The following is a 20,637-nucleotide window of genomic DNA, read 5'->3' on the forward strand; positions in this document are numbered from 1 at the left end:
AAACCAACCCAGGCAACAGAGCAAGACCTAGTCTCTACAAAAAATTAAATTAGCCAGGTGTGGTGGTGCACACCTGTGGTCCTAGCTGCTTGGGAGGCTGAGGCAGTAGGATCGTTTGAGCCTGAGAGGTTGAGGCTGCAGTGAGCTGTGAGTGTGCCAATGAACTCCAGCCTGGGTTACAGAGCAAGACCCTGTCTAAATAAATAAATAAATAAATAAACAAAGGGAGTGAGGGAAAAAATTAAAACAGAATATCATAAACAGAATCAAATGAACCCAAATAAATTTCAAATAAATAACATAACCACATTGAAAAAAAAGAAAAAGGAAGCACTAATTCAAGTAACTCTTGAACACAGTATGTATACTGACAATAGTCTTAATTCTAGGGGTAGAGAAAGGGTGGATTTAGAAGAATTGCAAACAAAATAAAGCCTTGAATCATTAGTAGGTTTGTTTTCTCACAAACTATTTTATATGTACTGTAGGACTGAGCAAATGAGAAGGAGTGGTGATGTTTTGAGGAGCCAGGAATCTAACTAAAGAAGAAAGATACAAATATGGAATGGAGTGAGGAAAGGAAGAATCCCATGGGGCACGGACTAGAATTGGAAGAATCGGGTGTGAACTCACGATTTCCTATATATATGTGTTAGATTTACCATATAAAGTGTAATATGTTTTTATTGTCTGTTTTATTTATTTATCTACTTATTTATAAATTTCCTACCTCTATCCATTGAAAGGGCTTAGAAGCACATATACCCCAGCAGCTGTGAACATACCAGTACCCAGATTTTCATTTCAAAATTGCATTTGCCAACTAAAAGAAACCAGAGATCCTCAGAGAAATGGTTAGTTGCAGGACTGCAGCAGAGAAAACATAAAATAAACCAGGAACATCCTGTGCCAGAAAGTAATGAAGTAGAGTCATGCACCACATAATGATTTTTGGTCCACAATGGACCCCATATACACGGTGGTCCCATTAGATTATCATGAAGCTGCCTTATACAGGTGTACCATTTAAACAATCTTTTACAATGTATTTTTACTGTACCTTTTCTATAGTTAGATACGTTTAGATACACAAATATTTACCATTGTCTTACAAGTGCCTACAGTATTCGGTATAGTAACATCCTATATAGGTTTATAGCAATAATAAACCATATTATATGGTGTATGTGTGTAGTAAGCTATACCATTCAGGTTTGCGTAAGTATACACTGTGATGATAGCACAATGACAAAATTGCCCAAGGACACATTTCGCAGAGCATATCCCCATTGTTTTAGGTGATGCAGGATTGTATTCCCCAAAAAGTGTCATTTCAAAAGGACACAGGAGTCAGCTTAAAAGAGTTCCCACTGGCCAAATCTGGGACAATCTGGGCAGTGAAATCAATAAATAGAGTAAAAGAAAATATACTCCCTTACAGCAGATTAATGAACATATGGAGAATGAATGACAGAATTAGAAAATCACCACTTCTACATAGTAATAATCCTTTCAAGCAAGAATAATCAATTGCCAAGCAAGAATAATCAAAATCTAATGAGCAACAGGATCCTTAAAAGTATCTCCCATTTCAAAATTAAAAACTTCTGTGTATCAACGGACACAACATAGTGAAAAGACAACCTGTGAAATGTAAGAAAATATTTGCAAATTATATATCTGATAAGAAGTTAATGTCCAGAATATATATAGTTAATATCCAGAATACAGAAGTTAATATCCAGAATATATATAAAGAACTCCTACAATGGTATTGATCAGTTTAGCTAAAAAAAATAAAAAATCTAAAAATAAAGAACTCCTACAACTCACTACCCAAAACCCAAAACAAACAACCCAGTTCAAAAAATGGGCAAACAACTTGACTACAGATTTCTCCAAAGAAGATATACAAATGGCCAATAAGCCTACAAAGTTATACTCAACATCACTAATTGTTGGGGGACATGCAAATCAAAACCACAATGAGATATCATCTCACGCCCATTAGGATGGTTACTATTAGAAAACGAACAAAAAAAAAAAAAACAGAAAACAAGTGTTGGCATGGAAGTGAGAGTTTGGAACTCTTGTTCACTGTTGGTGGGAATGTAAAATGATGGAGCCATTCTGGAAAACAATACAGCAGATTCTCAGAAAATTAATAATTATCACATGACCTGGCAAATTTACTTCTGGGTATATATCCAAAGAACCGAAAGCAGAGTTCAATACTTTTACATCTATGTTCATAGCAGGATTATTTGCAATAGCCAAAAGGTGTCCATTGATGCATGAAGGGATTAACAAAATGTGTTACATACATACAATGGAATATTATTCAGCCTTGAAAAGGAGATTCTAACACATGAAACAATGTGGATAAATTGTGAAATAAGCCAGTCATAAAAAGACAAACAATCTATGATTTCACTTACATGAGGTACCTAGAATAGTCAAATTCAGAGACAGAAAGTACTATGGTGGTTGCCAGGGCTGAGGGGAGGGAGCAATGGATACTGTTTAATGGATATGGAGTTTCAGTTTTGAAAGATAAAGACAATTCTGGGGATGGAAGGTGGTAATAATTATACAACAATGTAAATGTGCTTAATACCACTGAAATATACCTTAAAAATGGTTAAGACGGTAAATTTTATGTTACATATGTTTTATCACAATTACAAAAAGAATCTCCCTACAAGATGCTTATTAACTACAAGGAGGAAAAGAATACCCCAATAGGAGAAAACTGGCAGACACCAATTTAATCAACTGACCAAAGTTAACATCACCAATAATCACCAATAATGGAACAAATACATACTGCGTGCTTCCTGATATGATGCACTGATAAGGAAAGAATGGTTATATAATATTCCTGCCAATAATACATAACCAGAATGTAATCAAGGGGAAGTATCAGACAAACCCAGACTGAAGGACATTCTACAAAATAATTTGCCGATAATCTTCAACTACGTTACTGTCATGAAGGATAAAAAAAGGCTGGGGAAAGAACGACATGGTATCTATATCATGATCCTGGACTGGATTCTGTAACAGAGGAGAAAAATAATACTAAAGGGCATCACTGGAAAAACTGGTAAAACTGGAATTTGTGTTGTTGATTAAATAAAAGTATCATATCAATGTTAAATTTAATGAACTTGATAACTGTACAAGGGTTTTTATCATTGTTCTTAGGAATATACATTAAAGTATTAAATACTGGCAGAGCGCAGTGGTACTCCCAAAATCCCAGAACTTTGGGAGGTTGAGCTGGGTGGATTACTTGAGGTCAGAAGTTTGAGACCAGTCTGGCCAACATGGCAAAACCCCGTCTCTACTACAAACACAAAAAAATTAGCCAAGAGTGGTAGCACGTGCCTGTAATCCCAGCTACTCAGGACGCTGAGGTACAAGAATCACTTGAATCTGGGAGGCAGAGGTTGCAGTGAGCTGAGATCACACTACTGCACTCCAACCTAGGTGACAAAGCGAGACCCTGTCTCAAAATAAAATAAAATAAAATAAAATAAAATAAATATTAATGGGGCATGGTATGTGCAACCTACTTGTGAATGGTTCAGGAAAAAATAAGTATGTATGTACAAGAGAGAAAGAAAAAAATAAAACAAAGGTGGAAATGTTCAGAACCTCAGTGAATCTACATAAAGGGTGTATGAGAGTTCTCTGCATGATTCCTGCAACTTTTCTTTAAGTTTGAAATTATTTCAAAACAAAAAGTTAAAAACAATCAGTGATAAATACTCACATATATATGGACTGTAATAAAAATGGTAATAAATGCGTGTAAAAGGAGACACTTCAAAAATATACCTTTCCAATACAGGAATGCATATCTTACCCCTGTAGTTGCCACAGGAAGTGGATTGGCGGTGTAAAGACTTCTTTTTCCATCATAAACTGGTCTACGGTCTCCAAATATAGTTACTTTAAAATGCTGAACCATTGAGTCAACCACCTCCCTAAAGAAGGGAAACAATATATTCACATAATCCTCTGTAAGATGAAACATAAAAATATTAACAGAAGTAATTTCTGCCACTGTATAAAGCTGTCAAAATTCTAAAAAATATTCATATATGATAAAGATTTTGCTTTTAGAACCTTGGCTTAAGACACCAAAAAGATTGATTATTGCCAAAAGATGACATATATTTCACTAGACAGAGAAGAATGAAGCAAGCATATTACTTAATCATTCCAGGATACATCTGACCTGCAAAATATTCTTAGAAAGTGATTCAAAATCTCTTTTACCATCTCTAAGCACTCCCTAACATATTAACTTCTTTCTCCAAGAGTACTCTTTCCTCTGTGCCAAGAAGACACCTAGTACATATCTCTATTAGGACACTTTGTCTATTATAATGATTATATATTTTCAATTCTTCTAACTGTGAGCCTCCTGAGAGCAGCAAACATACCTGTGTTCCTTTCTCCTCCCATCCTTACAGTACCTAGCTAGTAAGGATATTATAAAACCTCCATTTTTACCCAGCAAACATCTGAGCCAATGTAACTGACACAGAAAGATATTCAAGACTTATATATTCAAAACTTACAGACTATATAGGAAATACCAAATTTTCACAAATCAATATGTATTTTTTGTACACACATTTGTAAAAGCAGAGAAACTGAAAGGATATATTCCAAATGGTGGTTACCTCTAGAGAGGGAAGTGACAGGATTACAGGGTCACTTTTATTTTGTTTATAAAATCTAAATATATTACAATGAGAATGTACTCACATACTATTGATATAATCTAAAACTAATTTAAAAGATTCAAGGCCAGGCACAGTGGCTTACGCCTGTAATCCCAGCACTTTGGGAGGCCAAGGCAGGTGGATCACCTGAGGTCGGGAGTTTGAGACCAACACGACCAACATGGAGAAACCCTGTCTCTACTAAAAATTCAAAATTAGCCGGGTACAGTGGCGCATGCCTGTAGTCCCAGCTACTTGGGAGGCTGAGGCAGGAGAATCGCTTGAACCCAGAAGGCGGAGGTTGTGGTGAGCCGAGATCACGCCATTGAACTCCAGCCTGGGCAACAAGAGCAAAACTCTGTCTCAAAAAAAAAAAAAGAGAGAGAGAGATTCAAGTCTACCTCAGTTAAGTGGGGCAAGAACCCAGCATTTTCTGGAACAATAAAAACATCAAGCTGACTGGATACCCAGAGCGATTTTCTACATGGCACAAAGTTTCTATTTTTTCCCTCCCTTTTCAATTTTGTTTTACTGAAACTACTGAAAACAATATCAAGCCTCTTCTAGAGTAAATTTTACAACAAAAATTTGATTCACCTATTCATTTTTGAGTTCAAAGCAAATTTCAATAATTTTCTGCCATTTTAAGTTTTCCTTTGTGGCCACTATTACTAAATCTGGTTTCTTTCTTTTTCTTTTTTTTTTTTTTTGAGATAGCGTCTTGCTCTGTCACGCAGGATGGAGTGCAGTGGTGCGATCTCGGCTCACTGCTACCTCCGCCTCCCAGGTTCCAGCAATTCTCCTGCCTCAGCCTCCCAAGTAGCTGAGATTACAGGCATGCACCATCACGTCCAGCTAATTTTTGTATTTTTAGTAGAGACAGGGTTTCACCATGTTGGCCAGGCTGGTCTCGAACTCCTGACCTGGTGATCCGCCCGCCTTGGCCTCCTAAAGTGCTGGGATTAGAGGCATGAGCCACTGCGCCCAGCCAAAATCTGGTTTCTTAGGTGAAATTTTACAGATCTAATTTGTTGGGATGTTTTAACCATTTTGTCATTTTTTTTTTTTTTAACTCAACAGTAAACTGGTATAATTTCAACCTTACGAATTCTGGGAAACCCAATCAAATCACTCTAAGGATCAAAATGGAGGAGACTGAAATACCAGGGCCAAAACATCTTAGGAATAAAAAATATCCTGCTTTAACTTAAACAGAGTTACAAGAAAAAAAAAACCCATTAAAAAGTGGGCAAATGACATGAACAGACACTTCAAAAGAAGACATACATGCAGCCAACAAGCATATGAAAAAATGCTCAATATTATTGATCATTAGAGAAATACGAATCAAAACCACAATGAGATACCATCTCATGCCAGTCAGAATGGCTACTATTAAAAAGTCAAAAAATAACAGACGTTGGCAAGGTTGTGGAGAAAATGGAATGTTTATACACTGTTGGTGAGAGTGTAAATTAGTTCAACCATTGTGGAAAGCAGTGTGGCAATTCCTCAAAGACGTAAAAAGAGAACTACCATTTAACCCAGCAATCCCATTACTAGGTATATATCCAAAGAAATATAAATTGTTCTATCATAAAGACACATGCATGTGTATGTTCACTGCAGCACTATTCACAATAGCAAAGACATGGAATCAACCTAAATGCCCATCAATGGTACACTGGATAAAGAAAATGTGGTACATATACACCATGGAATACTATGCAGTCATAAAAAAGAACAAGATCATGTATTCTGCAGAACATGTATGGAGCTAGAGGCCGTTATCCTTAGCAAACTAACACAGGAATAGAAACCCAAATACTGCATGCTCTCACTTAATAAGTGGGAGCTAAATGATGAGAACATATGGACCCATAGAGGAGAACTATAGACACTGGGGTCTACCAGAGGGTAGAGGGTAGGAGGAGGGAGAGTATCAGGAAAAATAACTAATGGGTACTAGGCTTAATACCTGGGTGACAATAAACCCATGACACAAATTTACCTATATAACAAACCTGTACATATACCTCTGAACTTAAATACATATATATGTTCATATATAAATGTATACTTATATATCAAAGCAGGATATATACATACACATATACAATTTTTTGCTACAATTTTGGCAAAAAATATATATATATCCTGCTTTGATGCCTAACACATAGTATATCCTCAATAAATGCTCTAACAGTGAATAACCTACCTCAGTGAAATGCTGGAACTTTCAATGGAATATATCTAGAGCTGAATTCAACACATCTTGTCAGAGTTACATGTGGTTATCTTCTGTTCGCTACTCCTCTTTAATTAATAGTATCTCCATCTTCCCAGTTACCCAGATTCAAAACTTGGCTCATCTCTTCACCCAACTGGTTGTTGACACCACGTCTTTGCAGTATTTCTTATACTAGTCCTTTACTTTCCATTCCCGATTACCACAATCCTAAAGAAAAGCCTCATGTCCTTGTACCTGGATTATTTTAAGTTTTTCTTTTTTATGTTCATAGTTTTTTTTTTTTTTACTCCAACCCAATGTACATTCACTGTTAAATAATTTCCCAAGCCCCATTTTTATTCCTTGGGTACAAAAAATTTAATCATACTCCTCAGTTCATGGTGTGTTATCATCATCTGTATAATATCCCTCTTCTAACTGATTTTCTTTCCATCTCCATTTCCTAACCCCATTCCCCTTCCCAAGAAGTTATTCTTCTAATTTGTTTGATGAACATTCTTCTATTTCTATGTATACCTACTTTTACCCTCTGCATTAGATGTTTTAAAACCTATTCACGTTGCTGTGGTATATTTATTATGGTATATTTATTTTTATTATTTTTAAAAGATTTATCTGTAAAAAATTGGTTGTATACAATTTCAGTGACTTGGTTCATTGTTTCTGATTGATGCAAAGTACTCCACATGTTGTCTATCCACTCCCCCAGCATTGCAGATTCACAGTATCTTTAATTGCAACACCCAAAAACAATGTTGAAATGAATTATCTCCTTACATGTCCCCTTATGAACCCATGTGAGAATTAATCTCTGCTTACAGACACAGAAACAGACTGTTAGGTCAAAATGAATCTTATCAAGTAAATGATGAACTGCCAAATTGTTCTCAAGAATGACTACACTAACCTGCACTCCTTGAGGCTCCTATTTCCCTGCGTCCAGCCAATATGTGGCATTATCCAGCTCTGCTTTCTAATTTTTGTTAGCCTAATCGGTATAAACTAAAAGCATGTTTTAATTTAGATTTCTCTTATTACTAATGAATTTGAGAACATCATCAAATTAAATTTCACCTTATGACTTCAAGCTTTTGAGGTATTAAGAAATACTTTCCTAATACAAAGTCAAAAAGATAAATTATGTTTTATTAACTTTACAGTTTTGTCTACATTTTTTGGTTCTTCTTTATAAACAGCAAGGACCCAATTTTATTTATCTCCATCTAGTGAGCAGGTTTCTTCATGCCACCTACTAAACGGCTTATACTTAACTAATCAATTTGTAATGGCATTTTTATCTCATTCACTTCCCATATATAAATCAATCTGAGTTCTCTATACTGTCCCAGTGTTCTGTTTGTCTGTTCTTGTGCCAGTACAAGATGTTTTCTTTCTTTCTCTTTTTTTTTTTTTTTTTTTTTGAGAGGGAGTCTCGCTCTGTCACCCAGGCTGGAGTGCAGTGGTGTGATCTCGGCTCACTGCAAGCTCCCCCTCCTGGGTTCACACTATTCTCCTGCCTCAGCCTCCCGAGTAGCTGGGACTACAGGCACCCGCCACCATGCCTGGCTAATTTTTTGTATTTTTAGTAGAGATGGGGTTTCACCATGTTAGCCAAGATGGTCTCGATCTCCTGACCTCGTGATCCACCCGCCTTGGCCTCCCAAAGTGCTGGGATTACAGGTGTGAGCCACTGCGCCTGGCCAGTACCGTATGTTTTCACTAGAGTGTTTATTATGGGGCAGGGTAAGTTTCCCTACTTTTTCTAAGTATACTTGAACACTGGAATAATTTTCCACCTTAGAAAACTATCAATACCATATGGAAAGGAAACATATCTAGTGCCCTACATATAGTAAGTAATTAATAAATATCTGTTGGTTAAGAAACCTCCAACAACACATACTTGGAAGACATGACTAGCATGTTAAAAACATAAATTACTATGTTAAAAGCTACTAACAACTACAACAATGAACAAAATAAAGAAGAAACATAATAAGGGTAACTGTAATACCTAAACACTTAACGTCCAAACACTTCAACTGTAATAAGAACAAATTAGAGAATCTCAACTTACCCACTGCTGCTGTGGAAAAGGGTACAAGCCCCAAATGAGCTAACAGTATGATGTAGCTTCCTCAAAAGTAAAAAACTGAGGTTGCATATATTTAAGTACTCAGATAACCCACTTAATAAGGCAGGTAACTATCCCACCATATATTAAAACAGATCATTTTACATCTTGGAGTACTCTGTTCAATTTGTGAAAAATTTAAGACCCTAAAAATTCAAATATAACGAGAAGGAGGCAATCCTGATAGGAAATCATGTAATATGAGTAAAAATAAATCAAACCAAGTCTGGTTTGGAATAGGAAAGTCTTAGTCTGGAATAGGAAAAACTCAAAGAAAATTACAGAATAAGTTTTTGGCTATTTTGATAGATTGTCATGTGAAAAACTGAGTAGAAAGAACTAGGAAAAATAGTTGGAACATTAGACATTTTGGAACGAAATTTTCAGGATTTTCTAACCACCAGAGTTATTCAAAAGTAAATTACACTACCTTATAAAGTACCTGAGTTCATCTTTGCTAGAACTGTTCAAAGAGCAGCTATATGACCAACTGTCAGGGAAGATATAAATTTAAGATTAAAATGAAATATCTGCGATACCCTCTTATAGTAAAATTTAATTTAAAAAATACCAAACAATGGCCAGGCGCGGTGGCTCACACGTGTAATCCCACCACTTTGGGAGGCCGAGGCAGGCGGATCAAGAGGTCAGGAGATTGAGACCATCCTGGCTAACACGGTGAAACCCTGTCTCAACTAAAAATATTAAAAAAAAAAAATTAGCAGGACTTGGTGGCGGGTGCCCGTAGTCCCAGCTACTCGGGAGCCTGAGGCAGGAGAATGGTGTGAACCCGGGAGGTGGAGCTTGCAGTGAGCCGAGATCGCACCACTGCACTCCACCCTGGGCAACAGAGCGAGACTTCATCTCAAAAAAAAAATAAAAATAAAAATAAAAAAAGAAAAGAAACATTGTAGATTTTATCATGGTAAATCGTATCATGGCATTAGATATTACTTTTATGAATAATTACACTTACATTTGACAATTTAGTTCAGAGCCTTAAGGAAATAGCATTGGAATTCTATAGTATACGGGTCAATTTTTCCACTTGACAGTTTTTTAAGTTCATAACTGACAAAACCTATGCTACAAAGAGAGTCATCTTTCATGAGGGCCAAGAGTTATATTATTTTTTTAACCTCTCACTAATATGACACAATTAATTCATATATTTAGAATTTTTTTTAAAGAGATGGGGTCTCACTATGTTGCCCATGCTGGTCTCCAACTCCTGGGTTCAAGCAATCCTCCTGTCTCAGCCTCCCAGAGTGTTGAGATTACATGTGTGAGCCACTGTGCCTGGCCAAATTCATATATTTAGAATTTTAGCGAAAAAAAAAATTTTTTTTTTTGAGACCAGGTCTTGCTCTGTTGCCCAGACTTGAGTGCAGTGATGTGATCATAGCTCACTGTAACCTAAAACTCCTGAGTTCAAGTGATCCTCCTGCCTTAGCCTTCTGAGTAACTGGGAATATGGGCATCCAGCAGATTTTAGTATGCAAGCTAACAAAATGGCAAATCTAGGGACAGTAAATTCTCATTTCTTATCTCAAAGGATATTATGGAAAAGGGTAGTTTATTAGAATCTTTAATAGGTAGGCATGTGGAGCTAGAGAAAAAACACTCTTTAGAACAGTAATTTATCTAGTTTCCTAAGCCATCTAGTCAGCTATAGTAGCAAAGGTGCTATTATATTACGATGAAACTTGGAATTGGGAAACTACCAGCCTGAGAAACCTTTAAAATATATGATAATGTAAGTACCGAAATAAGAAGGCATGAGTTTTTAGTCCCATTCTGTCACTAAGTTGTTAAGAAAGTTATTTAACTTCTCTGACTTGAGTTTCTTTATCAATAAAAATGAGATAACAGTCTCAGGAACCAAATGAAATATTAGTGAAAATAATTTGAAGATTAAAAAAGCAAATATGTATAATAATATTTTTATATTAAAATTTAAGCATAATTATCTCACAAATATATTTTAAGAATTATACTGAAGTCTTCCAAATAACAAATGAATACACTACAATGTTTTAGCATCAAATATAGTAAATTAACACAAATAATGAATAATTCTGGTAATTAACATAAACTGATAACTGAGTTTCCTCTATATTTTATGACACTAGTCTTTTATTATAACAATAGGGTTAGGAGTGGAATCTTTTGTTCAAATACAGTACTTTTAGCAAAATATTTAAGTGTATATTGTTAAACAAGTTCTTAGCTTACCATAAGTAGTAAAACTAGACTAATAAAAATACATAAAATATTTTAACTTCTAAAACAGTGCTTGGGAAAGTAATTTGGGAAATAAAATCTGAGTAAACACAGATAAGAATGTCTAACCAATCTTTAGTGGCTTCCTTTCACTAATAACCTTAGTCTGAGAAGAAAAGAATTCTTGCAGAATTATACTGTGATGCATTTTTTAGAACGTCACGCGAGAATTTAAGAATCCTTAAGAATAATTGGTAATAACTCCAAAAATGAAATCTACCTGAATACATTAGATCTTCTAAAGGGGTACAGCCTATCCTACCACTCTTACTTCAATCACTACTTCCTACATTCTGATACCAACTCTTTTGACTCCATCATGCTCTGGTGCACAGATTATAAAGTAAAATTTAATAATAATTTCATTAAGTCCCATTTTACCACCTGACTTATACAGCAGAAAAATGGGAAGAGAGAAACTTTAATGTAAAAAAGAGGAGAGCAAATTATTTTCCTGTGAGTTGTAATTACAATAAGCTTATAGAGATCCACCTCCATCTCACTTTATTAGGTACCTCTTAATTCTCTGCTCCCAAAAGACAGAATGAAAAATATTATTCTAGTCTACAGAAGACAACATGAAAGAATATTTTCCCCAAAAGTCTACTGACATTATCCATGGCTACAATAAACGAATGTGTCACTACAGTATAGACAGAAAGAAGATTGCTAAGGTATAACAAAATGTCAAAATCATCCAGAGGTTTATAAAACACAACTAAAACAGCTGGCAGTCTCTCTTTGTATCCTTCCAATCTCTAACTTATCTTTATTACTCTGTGGTTACTAGCAGAGAAGGTAGCCAATAAATACTTGTGCAACAAGATAAAGTTTAAGGTATGCAAAACAGAGAAGAGAGGGATTATATTTTAGATCTTTTTTCTTTTTTTTTTTTTTGAGACAAGGTCTGGCTCTGATGCCCAGGCTGGAGCGCAGTGGTGCAATCTCAGCTCACAGCAACCTCTGCCTCAAGCCATCCTCCTGTCTCAACCTCCCGAGTAGCTGGGACTACAGGAGTGTGCCACCATGCCCAGCTAATTTTTGTATTTCTTGTAGAGACAGAGTTTCATCATGTTGCCCAGGCTGGTCTTGAACTCCCAAGATCAAGTGATCTGTCCACCTCAGCCTCCCAAAGTGCTGGGTAGAACAAAATTTTTTTTTTTTTTTTTTGATATGGAGTCTTATTCTGTCGCCTAGACTGGAGTGCAGTGGTGGATCTCGGCTCATTGCAACCTCCACCTCCCGGGTTCGAGTGATTCTTCAGACTCAGCCTCCTGGGTAGCTGGGATTACAAACGCACACCACCATGCCTGGCTAATTTTTTTATTTTTAGTAGAAACGGGATTTCACCATGTTGGCCGGCTGATCTCGAACTCCAGACCTTGTGATCCGCCCGCCTTGGCCTCCCAAAGTGCTGGGATTACAGGCGTGAGCCACCACGCCTGGCCAGGACAAATTTTTAATACTTTTTTCTTTTTTTAAAGATACAGATCTTGCTCTGTCACCCAGAGGATGGAGTGCAGTGGTGCAATCATGGCTCACTGCAGCCTCCAACTCCTGAAGTGAGCAATCCTCTCACCTCAGCCTCCTGAGTAGCTAGGACTATAGGTGTACACCATTATACCTGGCTAATCTTTAAATTTTTCATACAGAAGGGGTCTCCCTATGTTGCCCAGGCTGGCCTTGAAATTCTGGCCTCCAGCACTCCTCCTGCCTTGGCCTCCCAAAGTGCTGGAATTACAGGCCTCACATGTGCCACTGCACTTGGCCAAAATTTTAATAATTTATAATATAAAATCGATACTGAGCATTTTTGTTTTTTTGAGATGGAATCACACTCTGTTGCCCAGGCTGGAGTGCAGTGGCACAATCTCTGCTCACTGCAACCTTCACCTCCCAGGTTCAAGCAATTCTCATGCCTCAGCCTCCCGAGTAGCTGGGATTACAAGCGCGTGCCACCACGCCCAGCTAATTTTTGCATTTTTAGTAGAGACGGGGTTTCACCATGTTGGCCAGGCTGGCTGGTCTCAAACTCCTGACCTCAAGTGATCTGCCTGCATCAGCTTCGCAAAGTGCTGGGATTACAGGCATGAGCCACTGAGCTCAGCTCATACAGAGCATTTCACTATACACTATGTTTGTAGTCATTTCATATGTGAATTATTTTTATCAGGCCACTGACTTCTTTTTTTTGTTTTTGAGACAGTCTCACTCTGTCGCCCAGGCTGGAGTGCAGTGGTATGATCTCAGCTCACTGCAACCTTCACCTCCTGGGTATAAGCAATTCTCGTACCTCAGCCTCCCAAGTAATCCAAGCTGGGATTACAGGCATGTACCACAATGCCCAGCTAATTTTTGTATTTTTAGTAGAGATGGGGTTTCACCATGTTGGCCAGGCTGGTCTCAAACTCCTGGGTTCAAGTGATCTGCCCACCTTGGCCTCCCAAAGGGCTGAGATTACAGGCGTGAGCCACTGCACCAGGCTGGGCCACCAACTTCTTAACAACCATGTGTAATGGCGCATTTTCAGTCTCTATACGCCTGGCTTTGTTTAGTATTTGCCACTGTAATCAAACTTTGTTCCTTGAAAATCATGATCCTTAAGGCCAGGTGCAGTGGCTCATGCCTGTAATCCTAGCAACTTTGGGAGGCCGAGGTGGGCGGACTGCCTGAGCTCAGGAGTTTGAGACCAGCGTGGGCATCACAGTGAAACCCTATCTCTACTAAAAATATAAAAAAATTAGCCAGGCATGGTGGCATGCACCTGTAGTCCCAGCTACTCAGGAGGCTGAGACAGAATTGCTTGACCCTGGAAGGCGGAGGTTGCAGTCAGCCAAGATCACGTGATCATGCCACTGAATTCCAACCTGGGCGACAGAGCGAGACTCCATCTCCAAAAGAAAAAAAAAACAAAACAAAAAAAGAAAATCATGATCCTTACCTTGCCTTCTCTGAAATAGCTTCTACTTTGTCCTGGTTCTCCTATCTTTCCAATCCCTGTGTGTCTTCACTGGCAAACCTGAAATAATAGTATCTCAGAGATCTAGTCTCAGTTCTTTTATTTTTACATACTTCCCCAGTTTTTAACTATCACCTACATGCTGACGAATCACAATCTCCATTTTGACTTATCTCCTGACACTTAGCTAGACACTTATTTCCAATAACCTATTGAACTTCTGCCATTTTGATGTTTCTTATGCAATTCAACCTCCAAATATTCAAAATAGTATACTAAAACCTGGTCCCTTCAGAATCTATATTTCTGTTAAAACCATTACTAATGCACCAGCTAGGAACTATGAAGCCATTCTTATCTCTATCCTTTCCTTACATACCTAAATTGTTCATTCTTTTTCTAAATCTTCCATCTATGCCCTCCGTCATCACTATTGCCACTGTGTCTTTGAACATATTACCTATAATCCAGAAAAATATGTACCAGAGGTGCCAAGGGGTATGCTGAAGTATGAGGAAAAATTAGACATATTTATATTTAATTTTCAGTGAACAATTAGGAATTAAGATTTACTAATATTCATGAGTATGGATTGATACTGGTGCCTTCAGTTATTCCATATTAGATGGTCAGGTGCAACACACGGTACACCAGGAATCCTAGGAGAGTAATGGGAGTTCTGCAACACATAAGAGTTAAGGTCTGACACAGTGGCTCATGCCTGTAATTCCAACACTTTGGGAAGCTGAGGTGGGCAGATCGCTTGAGACAAGGAGTTCAAGGCCAGCCTGGGCAACATGGCGAAATCCCGTTTCTATAAAAAATACAAAAATTAGCCGGGCATGGTGGTATGTGCCTGTAGTCCCAGCTACTATGAAGGCTGAGGTGGGAGGATTGCTTGGGCCCAGGAGGGTGAGGCTGCAGTGAGCCATGTTCACGCCACTGCACTCCAGCCTGGGTGACAGAGTGAGACTCCTGTCTCAATTAAAAAAAAAAAAAAGTTAACAGTGTACCTCTCGTTCATTCATTTTCAGCACACTGCAACTTTCTGTAGTTCAAGTGTGTGACACATATTCAGTCAGGGTTTTTTGTACCATTAATCTGAAAAGTTTAAGTTATTTAAATATATTTTTAAATAGTTCATTTCAAAATTTTCTTTCTCATCTTTAATTTTTCTACAGTTACATATTAAAACAGTAGTACACGCCAATAAATTATAGTTTTTGAAATGTGTGTGCATTTATATCTATATGTATTTTTTGGTCAAACAAATTTTAATTAATGGGGACGTGTGATCAATGGTTTGAAGACCGCTAACCTAGACTACTACAACAGCCTTCCAAATGTTCTCCAGGACTCAAGTCTTTCTCATCTCTCATTCACCACACTGTCATCAAGTATGGTCCTAAATACCGATATTCTTCATTTGTTTAAAAGGTTCCATTGGCTCTCTACTATTTCTGAATTCACAAGCCTTAGCACGGATTTCAGATTCTTCATAACCTACTCCCTAGCTAACTCTTCAGACTCATCTCTAGCTACTCTATTTATACTGGCCTGTTTCTGTTATACCAACATGTCATACCTTTGCTCATGCTGTCTATGTGGATTATTCTTTCTCCCTGTCCACTGGACAACTTCATGTCGTAGCATATATCAGCACAGGCAGGTGCTGCATAACTTTTCAGTCAATTACAGACCACATATATGATGGTGGTCCCATAAGATGATATATTTTTACTGTACCTTTTATGATACAATTATTTTGCTCAAATACCATGTGATACACCACATCCTCCTCCTTACCCAAAGGCAGGAATCATTACTCTTTCATCACAGTACATAATGTGCATATCACAGAATTTGTCACTCCATATGGAATTTAAAACTTTAAAGAGATCATGTTTTATCTATCGTGTTATTGCTAGAACCTAGCACAGTGCCTGACACAAAACAGGAGTAAACAGTTACTGAAAACATAGAGAAGATTCAAAAATGATCTTTAAGTTTCCGTATATCCTGTAAATCTAGTACCAATAGCATAGTACTTTGGTATAAACATGTGGTAAGTTCAGATAAATGGTTTAAATAGATTTAAGTTAACCTAACAAACTGGAGCAGGTTAAAGTAAACAAATCAAGGTACATTCATATAATAGAACACTATACAGCTATTGTAATTTATATCTACACAAATAGATAGATGTTGGTAATAATACCTTATGTACTAGTCCCTTGTGTGTAAATATTTGTTAATTTATGAAAGTATCTTCAAATTTCAAATATATTATAGGAATATTAGTCAAAAGGCTAATTTCTACTTAGTATTGTATTTAGATGCCACTCTAAAAGAATTTTGAGATGTGAAATAATTACCATCTGTTAACTTTCCTATCTTCCAAGTGATTAAAAGGAAAATAAAACTTATTTATTAGCTGACATATTTTGTATAATAGTTTCCCCAAGATCACTAAACACTCAAAACTATACCATTTGGTTTTTACTGGTAGTGTTTTCTGAAGTATGTTGTCTAAATCATTTTAATATAGAACCCTTCTATAGATATGACAACAAAATCACAAGCGACAAAAGAAAAAATAAGTTAGACATCATCAAAATTTTAAAAGTTTGTGCTTCAAAGGACACCATCAAGACAATGAAGATGCAACATGTATAAACAGAGAAAAATTTTGCAATCATATATCTAATAAGGGACTTTTATCTAGAACATATAATGAACTCCTATAACTCAATAACAAAAAGACAAATGACCCAATTTAAAAATGGGCAGGCAGGCACAGTGGCTCATGCCTGTAACCCCAGCACTTTGGGAGGGTGAGGCGGGTGAATCACCTGAGGTCAGAGGTTCGAGACCAGCCTGGCCAATATAGTGAAACCCCATCTCTACTAAAAACTACAAAAATTAGCCAGGCATGGTGGTATACACCTGTATTCTCTGCTACTTGGGAGGCTGAGGCAGGAGAATCGCTTGAACCTGGGAGGTGGAAGTTGCAGTGAGCTAAGATCGTGCCACTGCACTCCAGCCCGGGCAATAGAGTAAGACTCTGTCTCAAAAAAAAAAAAAAAAAAAATTAGCAAAGGCCTAAATAGACATTTCTCCAAATAAAATATACAAATGACCAATAAGTACATGAAAAATGCTCAACATCAGTCATCAGGAAAATGCAAGTCACAACGACAATGAGATACAACTTCACATCCACTAGGATGGCTATAATTTTTAAAAAGACAAATAATAACATATTGGTGAGAATATGGGAAAACATCTTCATACACTGCTAGTGGGAATGTAAAATGGTGCAGACACTGCCTTCTTTTTTTTTTTTCTTTTTGGTAGAAATGATGTCTTGCTACATTGCTCAGGCTGGTCTTGAATTCCTAGACTCAAGTGATCCTTTCGCCTCAGCATCCCAAAGTGTTGGGATTACAGGCATGAGCCACCATGTCTGGCTGGTGCAGCCACTTTGGAAAAGAGTCTGGCAGTTTCTCAAAAGGTTAAATATAGAGTTATCATATGATATCACTCTTAGGTATATATCCAACATAAATGAAAATGTATGTCCACACAAAATCCTGTACATGAATGTTTATAGCAGCATTATTTGTAGTAGTCAAAAATGGCAACAACCCAAATGTCCACCAAATGATGGATAAACAAAATGTATTATATCCATACAATGGAATATTATTCAGCAATAAAAAGGAATAAAGTACAGTTATGCATCACTTAACGATGGGGATATGTTCCAGGAAATGCATTATCATTTTGTTGTGTGAACATCATAGAATGTGCTTACACATACCTAGATAGTAGAGCCTACTACACATCTAAGCCATATACACATCTAAGCTATATGGTATGGCTTATTACTCCTGGGCTACAAACCTGTACATCACATTACTATACTGAATACCGTAGGCAACTGTAATACAGTGGTATTTGTGTATCTAAACATAAAAAGGTACAGTAAAAATACGGTATTATAATCTTATGGGACCACCATCATACATGTGGTCTGTAATTTACTGAAAAGTTATGCAGTGCCTGAATATACTGATACATGCTACAACATGAATGAATCTTGAAATCATTATGCAAAAAGAAGCCAGTCACAAAAGGCCACATGGTATATGATTCCATTTATAAGAAATATCCGGCCGGATGCAGTGGCTCACCCCTGTAATCCTAGCATTTTGGGAGGCCGAGGTAGGCAGATCATTTGAAGTCAGGAGTTTGAGACCAGCTGGGCCAACATGGTGAAATCCCACCTCTACTAAAAATACAAAAATTAGCCGGGCATGGTGGCAGGCGCCTGTAGTCCCAGCTACTCGGGAGGCTGAGGAGAACTGCTTGAACTCAGGAGGCAGAGGTTGCAGTGAGCCGCGATTGCGCCACTGCACTCTAGCCTAGGTGACAGAGCGAGACTCTGTCAAAAAAAAAAAAAAAAAAGAAAGAAAGAAAGAAAGAAAGACCGACCCAGAACCGAACCGACAATCTACAGAGAAAGAAAGTAGATTAGTGGTTGGCAAGGACTGTGGGGAGGGACTAATGGGCAGTGACTGCTAATGAGTATGGGGTTTCTTTTTGAGAGGATGAAATGTTCTAAAATTAGATTGAAGTGACGGCTGTACATCCTCTCTGGCAATATACTAAAAACCACTGAGGTGTACATTTTAAAATGGGTGACTTACGGCATGTAAATTATATATCCATCAAGTTATGCAAAATGAAATATGCCCCCTCTTGGCATACTATCCAACTATAATACCATAAAAATGACATTCCTAACAGCAGAAAAGAAGTTTCTTTAAACACATTGCTGCTCTGAGATTTCCACTTAAAAAGCCAAAATTGGATCAATATAGATTTACTTTTTTCTTTCTAAAATTCAATCATCTGTCTGGGTGCAGTGGCTCAAACCTATAATCCCAGCACTTTGAAAGGCCAAGGTGGGTGGATGTCTTGAGCCCATGAGTTTGAGACCAGCCTGGGCAACATAGCAAAACTCTGTCTCTACAAAAAGTAGAAAAATTAGCCAGGCATGCTCCTGGTCTCAGCTACTCAGGATGCTGAGGTGGGAGGATTGCTTGAGCCCAGGGAGGTCAAGGCTGCAGTGAACTGTGATCGTACCACTGCACTCCAGCCTGGGTGACAGAGCGAGATCCTGTTTCAAAATAAATAAATAAAATAAAAATCATCAGCATTAAACATTATATCAATATGAAATATGCAGAAATATTTGGCATGTTATTAATCATCATAGAATATTAACAGTAACAGTAGTAAAAATGATGTTTCATTTGTAAAAGAAAACTGAGCCAAAAAAATGCAACCACAGCTGGGTGTGGTGGCTCACGCCTGTGATCCCAGCACTTCGGGAAGCCGAGGTGGGTGGATCACCTGAGGTCAGGAGTTCGAGACCAGCCTGATCAACATGGCGAAACCCCAACTCCACTAAAAATACAAACACTAGCTGGGCATGGGTGCCTGTAATCCCAACTACTCGGGAGGCTGAGGCAGGAGAATTGCTTGAACCCAGGAGGCGGAGGTTGCAGTGAGCTGAGAATGTGCCATTGCACTCCAGCCTGGGCAACAGAGTGAGACTCTGTCTAAAAAATAAATAAATAAAATAAAAATGCAACCACAATCTACTACTATTTTAAGATTCCTTCAAATTTTTATTCATGTTTTAAAATAGATATTGCAGTTATAATCATGTTGTATACATAATTTTTAACATGTATCTATTCCATTATTTAATGGTTTTGAATAAATACATATACTATCTATTCAAGGTGTATTTAGAGGTTGGACAAACTAGCATAAAATCTCAAGTTACAGAATGTATACTCTAGGTCATAATGTTTCTAAAAAATATTTGTTTTTTAGTCATTGAGACCATTCACCTATTAGAAACTAGTAACGTTTGAAATATACTTAACATACATACTCTTTTAACAAAAGCTTACATTCAATCAAAATCATTTAATAGGGGGAAAAGAAGGAAGGAAAGAATCTCCTTCCCCCACTTGGCCCCCCAACACAAAAGGGGGTGAGGAAAGGACAAAAAAAGCAATGGACAGAAAATCTAAAGAATAAATTTGTAGAAAGGTTGACCCACAAAATGATTCACTAGCATTTCCTGGATATTGTGTCTAAGAAGACTCCAACTAAAGTGGCAACTGTTTGGCTATAATACATCTTTCTACTATTATGATTAATGCCTTAGTGCCAAATATTTGTTCATGTG

The 20,637-nt window shown here is 37.3% G+C and overlaps 1 protein-coding gene across 6 annotated transcripts in view; it reads right to left on the reverse strand.

Moving 5' to 3' along the window:
• AGO3 (argonaute RISC catalytic component 3) overlaps positions 1–20,637 on the reverse strand; it is a 132,510-nt gene that overhangs the window by 92,268 nt on the left and 19,605 nt on the right. For 4 of the 6 annotated variants that reach the window (XM_054665731.2, XM_063782732.1, XM_016959123.4 and 1 more), the window contains one exon: positions 3,872–3,992. In XM_054665731.2, the coding sequence (XP_054521706.1) occupies positions 3,872–3,992 (121 nt within the window). Of the gene's footprint in view, positions 1–3,871; positions 4,027–14,348; positions 14,427–20,637 lie in introns of all 6 variants that reach the window. The other 2 variants (XM_063782748.1, XM_016959137.3) reach the window with 2 other exon arrangements.

This window comes from Pan troglodytes, chromosome 1, assembly GCF_028858775.2.
Source record: "Pan troglodytes isolate AG18354 chromosome 1, NHGRI_mPanTro3-v2.0_pri, whole genome shotgun sequence".
Lineage (NCBI taxonomy): Eukaryota > Metazoa > Chordata > Mammalia > Primates > Hominidae > Pan > Pan troglodytes.